Source organism: Opisthocomus hoazin, chromosome 11 (genome assembly GCF_030867145.1).
Source record: "Opisthocomus hoazin isolate bOpiHoa1 chromosome 11, bOpiHoa1.hap1, whole genome shotgun sequence".
Classification (NCBI taxonomy): Eukaryota; Metazoa; Chordata; class Aves; order Opisthocomiformes; family Opisthocomidae; genus Opisthocomus; species Opisthocomus hoazin.
Genome location: NC_134424.1, coordinates 2804842 through 2817335, shown reverse-complemented (window position 1 = coordinate 2817335; position 12494 = coordinate 2804842). Strand labels below are relative to the sequence as shown.

At 44.7% G+C, this 12494-nt stretch overlaps 1 protein-coding gene across 5 annotated transcripts in view; it reads left to right on the top strand.

The window, feature by feature from the left end:
- LOC104331265 (contactin-4) overlaps positions 1 to 12494 on the top strand; it is a 354067-nt gene that overhangs the window by 243258 nt on the left and 98315 nt on the right. For all 5 annotated transcript variants that reach the window (XM_075432608.1, XM_075432604.1, XM_075432605.1 and 2 more), the window contains one exon: positions 526 to 621. In XM_075432608.1, coding sequence (XP_075288723.1) covers positions 526 to 621 — 96 coding nt within the window. The remainder of the gene's footprint in view (positions 1 to 525; positions 622 to 12494) is intronic.

The window sequence follows — 12494 nt, the reverse complement described above, 5'->3', positions numbered from 1 at the left end:
AGGAAAAGGAGAGAGGTGGAAGGAGGAATTTAATTTAATTAAAGCACTTGTGTGGCTAACATACAGCTGTTACAAGAGACTTCCTTATGGGAAAGGAGGGATTTTTACACATGGGTTGCAAGGGCATCCGTAACAAGTCTCCTAAAGGGAAACAACTGGCTTATAATGTAACTGAAGGTAGTGATTGTTTAAGGCAGTAAATCATCATAAATTCATAAAATAAAAGTAGCGGTATTACAGGTTGCTGGAGTTTTCTCCAGGCGTGTTTTCTGCCGTCGGTAAATCAGCACCTTTTCCCCTCTACCAGCCTCGCAGCCTGTGGAGACATTTTCCTGCTTCTGATGGCCGGCAGCCACAGCAGCCTCCCACTGCCCCGCGTTCCACCCAGGTCCCACAAACCACCTTCCACGCTGATACTCGCTTCCTTTCTCTGTCACGCAGCAAAGTCGTAATGAGAACCTTCTGTCCTCCTCATGAGGAAAACCTATGAAACTCCCTTTAATTGAGTTCGTTCTTTCTTGGCAGATCTTGAGAACTTCAAAACCAGAACGAGAAGCACGGTGTCCGTCCGCCAGGGCCAGGGCATGGTGCTGCTGTGTGGACCACCGCCACATTCTGGAGGTAAAGCGGTTTCCTTCTTGGCGGCAATTTGCGAGGTTTTCATTCTCAGGGTGTGTTTTGGGAAGTTTAGAATGGCACACTTTAAAGGAGAAGGCTGTGGTGGTGCCAGCCTGACTGAATGGGTTGCGCTCTGGGTGCTCCTGTTGTCTAAAGACACTGGGAGATCTCCAGTTGGGTGTAAGTGCAGAGAAAGAGCCTCATTTTGCTGCATACGAGTGTGCACTTAAGAGATGAACTGATGCAAACTAAAGCAGTATGTGCATATATAGAAGACATGGCCAAGACCTTGTGCAACTTTTAGAAGGCTTTCTCTTTGTGGCCTGGGTGTGTCTTCTGCAGAAAGGCTGAAGACTGCTAACAGAGCCACAATTTATGCATCGTCTTTTCATTATTACTTATTTTTTTCAAACACTCATTGTCACTGTTGTTGTCTCCTGGGTATTCAGGATCCATTAGCAGTGTTCCGGATCTCATGTGGTGGTTTATTTCTGGAATGGCAATACCTATTCTTCCTCCTGTTTCTATGGGAGGGAAAGGTAAGAGAGAGTGTTGTAGGAGGGGAGGAAGTAGCGTGCCAGTAAGTTACACAGGAATCCTGAAGACACCACTGTGTTCTCTTCTGGGCTTCATGCCTACACCGAGCTTCCTGGAAGCCATAATCTGAAGCTTTGGACAGAATGACAGAGAAACTCTGCTACCAGAAGTCCCTGAAGGTTTGCTGCTGTGTGCCCTATTGTGTTTGTCTGGTGATACATTTAAATCCATTATTATTACAGAGACAGGTTCTGACTGTAACTTCGGGCTCGTTGAGTGTCCAGATATACAGACTGTGCAGAAAAGGGTGAACCTCTCTTCTCCTGACAGTCACTGGTATCTCCAGTGCCTCAGGAAGAGGCAGGTTGCTGACTTTCATGAAGAAATGGAAAAGGCATAGTAGAAGACAGGCAAAAAAAAAAAATCTGTGGTTTTAGAGTGGTCTCACTGGCACATAGTCTGTAGAGTGTACTACAGTTGTAGTATAAAATGATTGATCTCTTAAAATCTTAATAATTTGTCATTTTTGCACATCACATGCAAAATATCCTACCCCCTGTTTAGAGTAGGGACAATGGCATGTATGTCTCCATATGGTTATGGAAACTGGCACCCGTGGCAGTTACTGGAGCTGTCCCACCTCATTCCTGGCCACGGCAGAGCTGTGCAGGTATCTTTACACTGCGTTGGCCCTGTTCCTTGGTCGCTGGCCCAGGCAGCACCTGGGGATCTGGGGAAAATCACAGAATCACAGAATAGTAGGGGTTGGAAGGGACCTCTGTGGGTCATCTAGTCCAACCCCCCTGCCGAAGCAGGGTCACCCAGAGCAGGCTGCACAGCACCGCGTCCAGGCGGGTCTTGAATATCTCCAGAGAAGGAGACTCCACAACCTCCCTGGGCAGCCTGTTCCAGTGCTCCATCACCCTCAGAGGGAAGAAGTTCTTCCTCATGTTCAGACGGAACTTCCTCTGCTTCAGTTTGTGCCCATTGCCCCTTGTCCTGTCGCTGGGCACCACTGAAAAGAGCTTGAAATGCCGCAGACACCTGACCGGCTCGTCACGCATCGCGTGGGGTTCTGCGAGGGGTGTAGGTTTCAGATCTAGCCAAGCTGGGCTGGTTCAGCCCTGAATCCTTCAGGCGTTTGTGGCACGCTGTTCTGCGTTCCCTGGGCACTTTCCGTAGCCACGTTTCTAACCCACGTTACCCCGGGGAGCGGAGAGTCGATGGCACAGTACCCACACCCAGGGGTGGGAGGGCTGGGAGGGAAAGGAGGTCAGCTCTCCTTGAAGTGGGGGATATTTATGACCTTCTACTCTAGATGGTCTTAAGATTTTAAGTACAGCAAAAGGACTCATAAATATGTGGAGAATCTGGAGTACACCAACCACTCACGTAGCTTCTGAATTTTAACACCAAAAATTCTCCAGATTCTCAGTCTATTTCTTTATATTACGAAGTAGTTAACGAGCAGATGAAAGGGAAGGCTCCGATAGCTGCTGCCTGTGTCTGCCCTGCCATGATCTCATCTGGCAGCGCGTGGTACCTGCCAAAGGCCCCTCTCTGAGAAGAGCCAGCATCATTGACTCTGGTGCTTGTGTGAGAGGGTTTATGAGCAATTTGTATTAGTGGCACTAAGAAAGCCAGCGTTTTCTCGGTCGCAAAGGCAAAATTTGGTAAGGAAAAAAGATAGATTCAAAGCAGAGTTTACAAATAGCCAATTACATTAAATAATGTAGCGAGCACCTTGATGCAGGTTGCTTCAAAGAGGGTGGTGTAAATGTTTAGAAAATACAAAACAATTCTTTCAGTTTAGCAGAAACCTGCTTCAAATGTGCCAGTCCTACACTTGTTGGCTGACTGCCTGAACACGCGTTGAGCTGTAACATTTACATCAAAATAAGTGTTAGAATGGGGGTCAGCCAGCCACAAGTTCTTGCCGGACACCGTTCCAGGCACGGCGTGTGTGTGCCCGACACGGGGCCGTGTGTCGCGCTGCTAACTGCCGTGATCAACCACCCGCCGTCGCGGCTGGCCCTGTCATCAGGGGGTCCTTCGGTACGTCGCGAACAAGCGGACATCTTCTATGGATCGTTGTCCCTTTTAAAGAAATTTGCAGTCCTGCTTTGAAATCTGTCTGTCCTCATCAGCCATTTGCCGTTAGGCTGGTTTTATTGCTCAGAGAGGAGGAGACAAATGCTTATGGAGCTTCTTCCGTGTGCGTCTAACCAGCCAGAAGGCAGACCAAGGAGAAAGCTTGCTTTTACTTACTGTGAGGAAGGAGCTATATGGCAAACATACCTACCTACTTAATTTATTCATCTAGGGCCTCTCTCCCCTTTTGACTTCAGGTGCCATTTTTCTTTTTGGTTCAAAGGTTATCATGAGAGTTTCAGTATCTCAGATCTCTGATGTTCATTACCTGAAGGTGGTTCTTTCACCTCTGATATCAAGTCCACAAAATCAGTCGTTATCACAGCATCTAACTTTTCTGAGAGTGGCTCCTATAGTGTTAACTACACCCAAAATTACCTGCCCTCTGATCTGCATGGGTGGAGCTTGCCACCTCAGCCCCTTCAGGTGGGTCTCATTGCCATTTGTGATGACGATGCTGCCAAAGCTAGGTGTTAAAAGCCACTGAAGACAGGTTGTGGATCAAACTTATTTGCAGTCTGCAGTGCTATGGCTGAAGCATCAGTTTCAGCTTCATTTCTACAGCAAAAAAAAAAAAAAAGGAGAGGAGTTTTGGGACAGAAATGCTTTGTGATCCTTGAATTCCCTTCATCCCAGTTCCCTGAGCATGAGACTGAAGAGGAGTGCTTGCCCTCATCCAGCCTTAAACTAACTGTGCTGCACGAAGGTGGGTAATCTCAACAGGCCAACTTCAGGGAGGCTTGGGATGGCTGGGTGCTGAGCTGCACTGCTCTGAAGAGCCAAGGCGTGAGGTTTTATGCCCTTTTCCAGTTAGAAGAACTAACCCCACCTGCACAGCCCGTGCCTGCTGGCACCGGTGGCCACGCAGAGCTGCCTCTGTTTCTCCCCAGGTGAGAAGGCAGCCATCTCCTAGAGGGACACGGGGACCGCACGGACAATGCAGAGATGAGGCAGAAATCAGGCATGTTTGTCGTTGTCTCCTTAGCAAAGCTTCAGTCTGCGGTGACTGAGAGTTTTCTGTTTCGCCATAAGAAATCTTTTCAGCATGAAGACCCTGCGTGGAGATGCGGTGGCTGGTGGTGGCTCATGTAAGCAGTGAAGAGGTAGTTGTGGTACATTTGTTTAGGTGATTTTGGGGAAGGTTTTGGACTGGGTGTATGTACTGGTAGTACAAAACCATTTCAGAAAGGTGCTGGCGTTATTTCGAGTTTGGGTTCTGTATGTAGGAAAGAGCATCTCGCAGTGACCAGGAGGTAAGTGTGTTTCTGGTGCCCAGAAAGGAAGAAAACTGCAGGGTGATTATTTCCCTCAGTCATTTGGATGGGAGATGACTTGCTACGTGACCACCGTCTATGACCTGCTCTATTCCAGCTAGAAAATTATCTTAATTGTAGTCAGATCCACAATTAGTCTGAAATGATACTGTTACAATTGTGTAACTAAGCTGGGCTGGAGTTGTGCTGCTTGTTGTTTTTTGGGTAGTATTTAGTGGAATGTCAAAGTAAGTCCTGTTAATTCAGACTGAGACCCTTGTTCTGCAGAAATTAATCTTCTCTGTGGCAGTATTTTCTTTTTCTTTTCCTTCCTCCTAATGTTATACATAAGAATGAGATTTTAAGAGTCACAACTGCTAAGTTAGTGCTTTTCAGTTGTGTGCATCGCGTCTCCGTTAGCCAACTGCACATCTCCCAGTCTAATCGAAGCTATTTGGTCTCTAGCAGCCACTGCACAATTACCACAGCTGTCTCCTGTTCCAGCTCTGGGCAGATGGAGGTTCATAAGAGAATATCCGATATCCCCGGGAAGTAGCTGCACATTGGAAGACTGCCTTGTTTCATGGGCAGCTTCCATCCCCAGGGTCCAAGGCAGTGTTTGCAAAGCAAAGCTGTGGAGATCGATTCCTTCCAATACCCTGATATCCCGCCACTGGGACATAACATTGGAAGTATTTAACGTTGTAGTGCAACTGTAAAAAACATTCGGGATAGAAGTGAAAAATAATGTATCTCACTGCAAGTGCAAGTGGCATTAAGATAGAGAAAATGCGATAACTTCGTTTTGGAATTTGGTTAGGACAGCGAACCTGACTTTCATCATCCTTGCAAAAAGTGCCTGGGGACATGAATGACCAAGGCTGAAGCATAGAATTGCCGAGGGGGGGAATATACCTTTTTTTTTTTTTTCCCCCCATTAATTTTTTTACTTTAGTTTCTGTTCTGCATTGAAAAGGAGACCTTAAAAAGAAATTAAAAGCAAAACTATTCAGTCTGAGAGTAGGTGTTACTCTGAAGAGATGAGGCATGAGTTTTTATGCCCTTTTCCAGATAGAAAAATAGTAAATTGGAAGGGAATCATTTCCTATCAACTGTCACGTCATTGGTCATCTTGGTCTTAAAAATTGTCAATTTTACTAAAAAAGTGTTGATCTGCATCCAGACTTTTATCCTTTTGACTGTAGTTCACTCTAATACTTTGCTACTTGGAAACATCCTTACTTAAAGAGCTGGCAGCTACGAGTGAAATTCTGTTGGCCTGCATACATTTGTTATTGAGAGTTTTTGTTTCTTCTTAATGATGCCAAATAAAGAGCTTCATACTATTCAAATGCTGCAAGAAATTCATCCTGACAATGAGTCCAAATGATTAACAAGTATTTTCAGCATCATAAAATGAGCTGCGTACAGCTTGCACAGAACAATTTGGCCATCGCCATGTATTGTCCCAATTTTTAGTTTAATATGAGTTGCAGATTCAGCATAAGAATCAAGACTTCCCCCCCAGTCCCCCAAGATGAAAATGAAATGTGTGTTTCTTACAGCGTGGTTTCAGCAGGGAGCCCCTATTTTGTCAGGTCAGTGCATCCTGGTGTTACATTTTGTTAAGCAGCATAATGATGCGATTGCCTCCTGTGATGAAGTGCTTGCTGAGTGCTGGAAATTTGGAAAATAAATGTTCATCTGGAGCTCGGGAAGTCGCTGGACTGAAAACGAGAATAAATGCAAATCAAACATTTGCTTCTGTCGTATTTTCTGCTCTTGGAGCAGTGGATGCCTGAGCCCCCGAAGCCAGTCCTGCCGTATTTATGATGCCTTGTCTGTTAGAAGTTTTCAGTTCTTTAGCTATTTTTTCCCCTTCCCCATTTGTTCACTTACATGCACTATATCAGTGTAAGAACTAGTAGGAACCTTCCTGGGCTGTTAGCATTTTTCTGAGATAATTACCCTGCGCGTGAAGGGTTTTCCCTCATTATTTCCAATGCTTGGTTAATCGAAAGCTTAACAACGGGTGTGTGTCAACCATTCTGCCCATGAAGCTCTACAGAAAAAATAATGTAAGAGTAAACATTGTTATGGGAACATAGCATTGGGGCCTGTGTAACAGCATGATGAGCAGCTGGAAGTATTTAAGTGGACAAGAGAGAATGGTCAAAAATCCAGATATGTATGTAGCTAAAATTTGGCTTTGATTTTGTTGCAACAAACACACGAGGGTCCCCATCGCGGCTGCTGGCCGCTACCACAGCGTTAACTGGGCAGTCCCCAGTAATTGCATCACAGTAACGGGTTTGGAAATGGGAGGAACATCAAAAAGTTTTCATGACTTTTTTGGTGAGACTAGTTAAGGTATCTCAGCATGTCTCCGGATGAGCTCTACAATTTGGATGCCGTAAAACCAATGTTATGTTGCTTTGCATTTTCAAAGCCCTGCTAGATCAATACTACCTGCTGGTGCTCTTCAGAGGAGCCATAGGAGCAACCGGCTGGGCGGCTTGCTAGCCGAAATGAAAAAGAAAACCCCAAAACAACCTTTGGTTCGTCCAAAGCATGCCATTGCATTGTATTTTTTAGCCTTTTTATTATTTAGATACATTTAGAAACTATGAAGCATTTCAAAATGTAAAATAGTGTTCAGATGAAGCTGTTGGTGAAGATGTTTTCCTTTTGAGAGGAGCTTTGCGGGGGGAAACAGGTTAGCTTTTCTTGTGTGCGTTTTTTCAGTATTGTTAATCACATTTGGCGAGATATGTTTGTTTGGCAAGATAAAGCTAGTCCAAAAAAAACAAAACAAAAGCCTTCCCAAAAAATTAAGCAAGCACTCACTTGGGTTTCTCAGGGCTCTGAATTTGAGATGTGTTCCATAGGGGATATGCCTGGGAAGTATTTGGAGGTCACTGTCCTTTTAACTTCATCTCCTGATCTTAAGACCAAAATATTACTTTGTGCCAAATAGTTCTTTTCATTTCAGTTTGTGGGAACTGAGTCATTTAGCTGCCACTTTTACTAGATTTATTTGATACTCAGGGCAGGGTTAGTTAATATTTTAACAACTACAGTTTCCAAATGCCTCCTAACATCCCTGGCATTTCATTGTGAGTCTAGAGATTAAAAAAATACGAACCTAGCGAGGTATGCACGTTTCACTTGATGAGTTGGTAGCACACCTGAAAACATGCAGACCAAAGAGGTCTGTAAATCCTTCCCCCTCCCTTCTCCGGGAAGATAAATAAACTGGTCTTAGGATTTCCTTCACTCCCCCATTCCCCAGTTTTCTCTTGGTTCATCTTTAGAAAGATCTATAAACACGATGTTCTCATGACATTTGCCTTCCTGCTCTTGTGGGAAGACCCTATAGAGTCAGAGATAGATTTCCAAGTCCTGTGAGAAATGGTGAATGTACACAGAGAACTGGTGAAAATGATCTCTCAGTTACTTGTTTGTTTAAATTTTGTGTTCCCTTTGCATTTCCTAGAGGTGTGTCTTACTCTGAGGCCTCTCTGTCTGTAGCCCATACCACCACTCATCACATCTGTAGCATATTTATTCTCACTCCTCCTAATTTATCTCTGTAATCTGTGCAAGAAAGAAATCAGCTGATAGCTGTTTTAGATAGCAAACTGCTTAGATATGCAGATGGAAACCTGCTGACATTTCTACAGGACATGTCTCCTCCTGCCCACTTGCTTAGAGTCACTAACGATGTTCCTGGTGACCCAGGAACTGAACCTTCTCAACACGATTTCTAGTCCTGAACCTCGATTCCCTGGACACCTCATCCTTCTGCTCCTTGCTGCAGAGTCAGGCGACCTTCCTGAGCCTCTGGGAACCATGTCTCTTTGACTGAACAAAGGCAAGAGTTAAAGAAAAAGAAGTAAGTTTTCTGTCTTTCCACAGTGCCCTTGTTCTCAATGTGCTTGTAAAAGTCCATCTTCCCAAAGAGGAGGGGATTCATTAAAGCTCAGTTGTTCAGATAACTCTTTCCCATCTGATGCCATTCCTCCTGTTGGAAACACAGCCGTGCGGTCTGTGTCTGTGAGCTGAAATGTTGACAGAGAATTCTTCTCACATCTTTTCACATAATGGATGTGTTCAGGTTTTCTCATTCTCTCCTGCCTTTTTTTGCTCTTAGTAGCTGGGAGAACTTTTAGTTCTGTTGCACAGCTTAATCAAGTAGAACTAACTAAATTTTAGCATTTGACAGAAGAGATGGCAATTCTGATTTCATCTCAATCTCAACCTTTCATGCTGTACGGCAGGTAGTGAAGTGTAGACACCAGACATGTTTTCTGAAAGCACTTTACTGATTACAGTGGTGCTGAGACCACTTCTGTGCTCTGCAGAAAAATGATTAGTGTGTGCTTACTCGTCTGGTCAGTTTTTCTCTGCTTTTATTATTATTTTTTTGAAGCAATGATGGCACTTCATGGGCTGGAAACAGTGAAAATGTTTTGGCTGTAAGTGTGGCTGATGGCCTCAATTACGTGATGGATGGTTTGAGGGGTTTGTCTCGTAAATAATCTGTCAAATCGCATCTCGTATTCTCTCGTGCCTATACAGCCCCCGCTGCCTAGTACAAGGAGGAAGGGGGGAAAAACTGGGAGGATTAATCAGAGCAGTGCAGAAGGAAAAAAAACGATTATTGGGCATTTTCATACCATCAGAGGATCAACGTATGGGGCTTTCACCCCTCAAGCAGCGCTGCTGGGCACGGAGTGCTTTAGAACAGAGATTTCTTCAGTTGCTGTCAAGTGTAAGTGCCCTTTTGCTCCCCATCCTATAGTGCCAGCCTTACAGTTGTTTCTCTCACTTCCCTGAAGACTGTCATGCCGCCTTTTCATCTGTCACTTCTGAAGAATTCATACATTGCTAATAAATCTTTAGAGCCATTGTTGTAGCAGTGGGAACAAACGTTTGTAGTGTTCTCCATTGGTGGCCTTACAGTCAACATTAAGCAAAATTTATGTTAAAAGTTTGTAAAACTGTCTACCTTGAAAGAGATAACGGTAAGGGAAGAAATTACTGTAGAAATAGTATGTGGCCAAAGAGGCCGAGGACGTTTCCACCTAACATCGCCCTCAAAGCAGGGGTTTATTTCGTTCTGCCCAGGCAGGAGCAGCCTGTTCTGCCTACTCTGCAGCATCTGTGCTGCTGCCTGAATGCATTTAGTGTTTCTGCTGGGTGACCAGTTCAGAGTGGCTTTGGGCAGGAGCCTGGAAGCACATGTTCCCCAAAGGGTTCAGTCAGCTTCTCAGTACCAGATCCTTTTCTTGGGGCTTATTCCCATTAGTATGAAATCTGTAGAGAAACAGAAATTCGAATCCTACAAGTTCTGTTACTTCTCTGTGTTTGTTAGGCTGAGAATGCTTCTCCTGCCATATTTCTTAGATAGCCGGTGACCTGGAACATTTTATGTCCCCACCCCTCTTCACTGCAGTAACCTTAATATTCAGCCTTTGTTTTCCTGCAGTTTCTTCCACTGTGGTATGCCTAGAGCTTTTTAAAGAAGTGCTTCTTGCACAACCCATGTGCCCAGGACAGTGCAGTTTCCTCTTGCCAAGCAGATTGCTGAAGTGCTGAACTACCCCTGTCTTCTCCTTATTGAGACATTAATAGTTTCTCCTCTTTCTCTCCTGTCTTAATGTCTTCATAAGCCTTTGCTGCTTGGTCAAATTTGGTTCCAATTAGTGAGAAGCTAATTTAGAGAGGAGTATCTCACAGATGGGTGGGCAACGTGGTTGTAAAAGTTCCATTTCTCTAGGAAACCAAGCAAAAAATCTGCTAAGCTGGTTGCAAATTGGTTCAACTATTTGTCAAAATCCTGCTAGGTCATTGAGCAGCCTTTCATGGATTGCTCCAAAGGTTGGAGCGAAAATATGAGCAGGTAAGGTGTCCCTTGGACCTGGGAAAGAAAAAGAAGAAAGAGTTAGAGAGGTGTTTTGCATTAGCATTAGTCGGTGATGCTTTCAGCATGTTTTCATGTGTTAATGGCGGTGGGGTCGGTGTTGTCAGGCACAGTACACGCAGCGCCAGGAGGTGCTGCAGACCCCTCTGGGTCACGGGGCAGGAGTTAAACCGTGTTGTGTGCGGTCGGCTCTGCTTGCGGGCCGTGGGGAATGGCAGAGGAGAGGCTCGGTTTCTGAACAAACTGGAAAATGCTGCATTAGGTGGTGTTCCCGACGAGCTGGGCTCAGCAGCTCACAGGTGTCATTCCTGGAACAGGAGAAAATGAGAATCAAGCAGGGTTTGTCTAGGTGTCGCTCATTGGAGGAGGATGCAGCGTGCGTCTTGGAGATGTGTGGGAGATGGAGAAGACCACAAGGAGAGCAAACAGTGTAGCAACAAAAATATCTGAATCTGTTATCAATTTCTTCTCTGAATAGTGACTGCCGCTCACACATACCCATGCAGCAGTCAAATTCCCATGTCCAAAGAAGTGTCAATATTTTAAAAGTGATTTCCGGAGCATAAGCTGTTGAGCTCGAAAATCCTCCAAGTGACTTATCTCAGGCCAAGAACCAGAAAATAACTTCTCCAAACCTGCTAATTCCTCGCGCCTTGCATTGTAACTCCGAGGTGAGGTCCCTGCTCACGAGAAGTGGAGTGGTGCTCCTGAAAGCGGCGGCCGGATCCAAGCAGCCTGGCAGCATTTCTTCGTGATAGCCCAAAATTCACGTGAGGTATTTCTTCCCCTAGCAGCGTTGGGGAGAGCGGGTGAGTCAGACACGGGCCTTCCTCGCAACTCAGGGAGCTGCAGGAGGGTGTAATTCTTATGTGTCTGGTTCCACGTGTTGAAGATTATTGCAGTTCAGAAAAAATAGGTTTCATTAAACTTAAAATCAGGCATATGAAACTCTCATTTAAATAAGAAGTGATTGAAAGTTGTGACTTCCACTTAAAGTGCATCTCCCATCATTGATTTTTTATACTGTGCCACAGTCACTGTTTAAATTATTAAAAGCAAGATGTAAAAAGCTTCTCAGGAGATAAAAATGGATTAGATTAAAATTAATCTGACATAATCCTTTCTCTAAAACTGCTGATTCAGTTTGTGCACAAATCTATCAACATATTTGAGGATAAGGGATAAGGATAAATTCTTTGCTAATTAGAGAATGCTTCAGCTTGGTATTTCTGATGGCACAGAGAACACAGAGTGCTGTTTTAATGGAAAAATTTATGAAATTACAAATATTTCCAATAGCACACTCATTTTAGATCAACACTAGTTTAAACACCTGTATGCTGTCTGCTTCATTTTGGCAGGGATGGGTTTTGTGAGCAAGAGTTGCAAAATCAGGTCACGGTCAAGAACAGGCTTTGGCACAGGCGTTCGGACCCAAATTTTCAGCTGGCATGTGTCATTTATCACCTTCGGTGTCAGCACCGCTGCAAGCTTCCTACCAAGAACCTACCATTAGGTGTTCGTGCCCCACCTGGGCTGCCCAGGACAGGCAGTGAGGTGGGATGCCCGGGGTTTGTAAGGCACGCTGCCCTCCCGCAGAACTAGAAGGGGAGAGGCTCAATTCTCCAGTAAAGACCTTGGAAATACTGATATAATAAGGAACATGACATTAATGGATTTTTTTTTTTTTTTATTTATCAGTGACAGCTCATGACATCTTCAAAAAGAAATCATCTGCGAGCTAGTCATGTGGTGTAGTCCCCTGTTCAGTTGCAGTCACCACTAAATGAAGATTGAAATGGTATTGAAAGGGGGTAGAGCCGGCAGGGGCTGGCTAAAGATGAGTGAAATCTGTCGTCTGACAGAATTCAGTCAATAGGCATTTATCAAAAGTTGTAACATCTTGCGATCTCTTTATAAAATAAATTAGAGTTCTGAGTCTAGCTCCCAGGCTCTGCTAACCGTGTTGCAGCCACTCTTACCCTCCAAACCCAGCCTTAGCTGAAGCC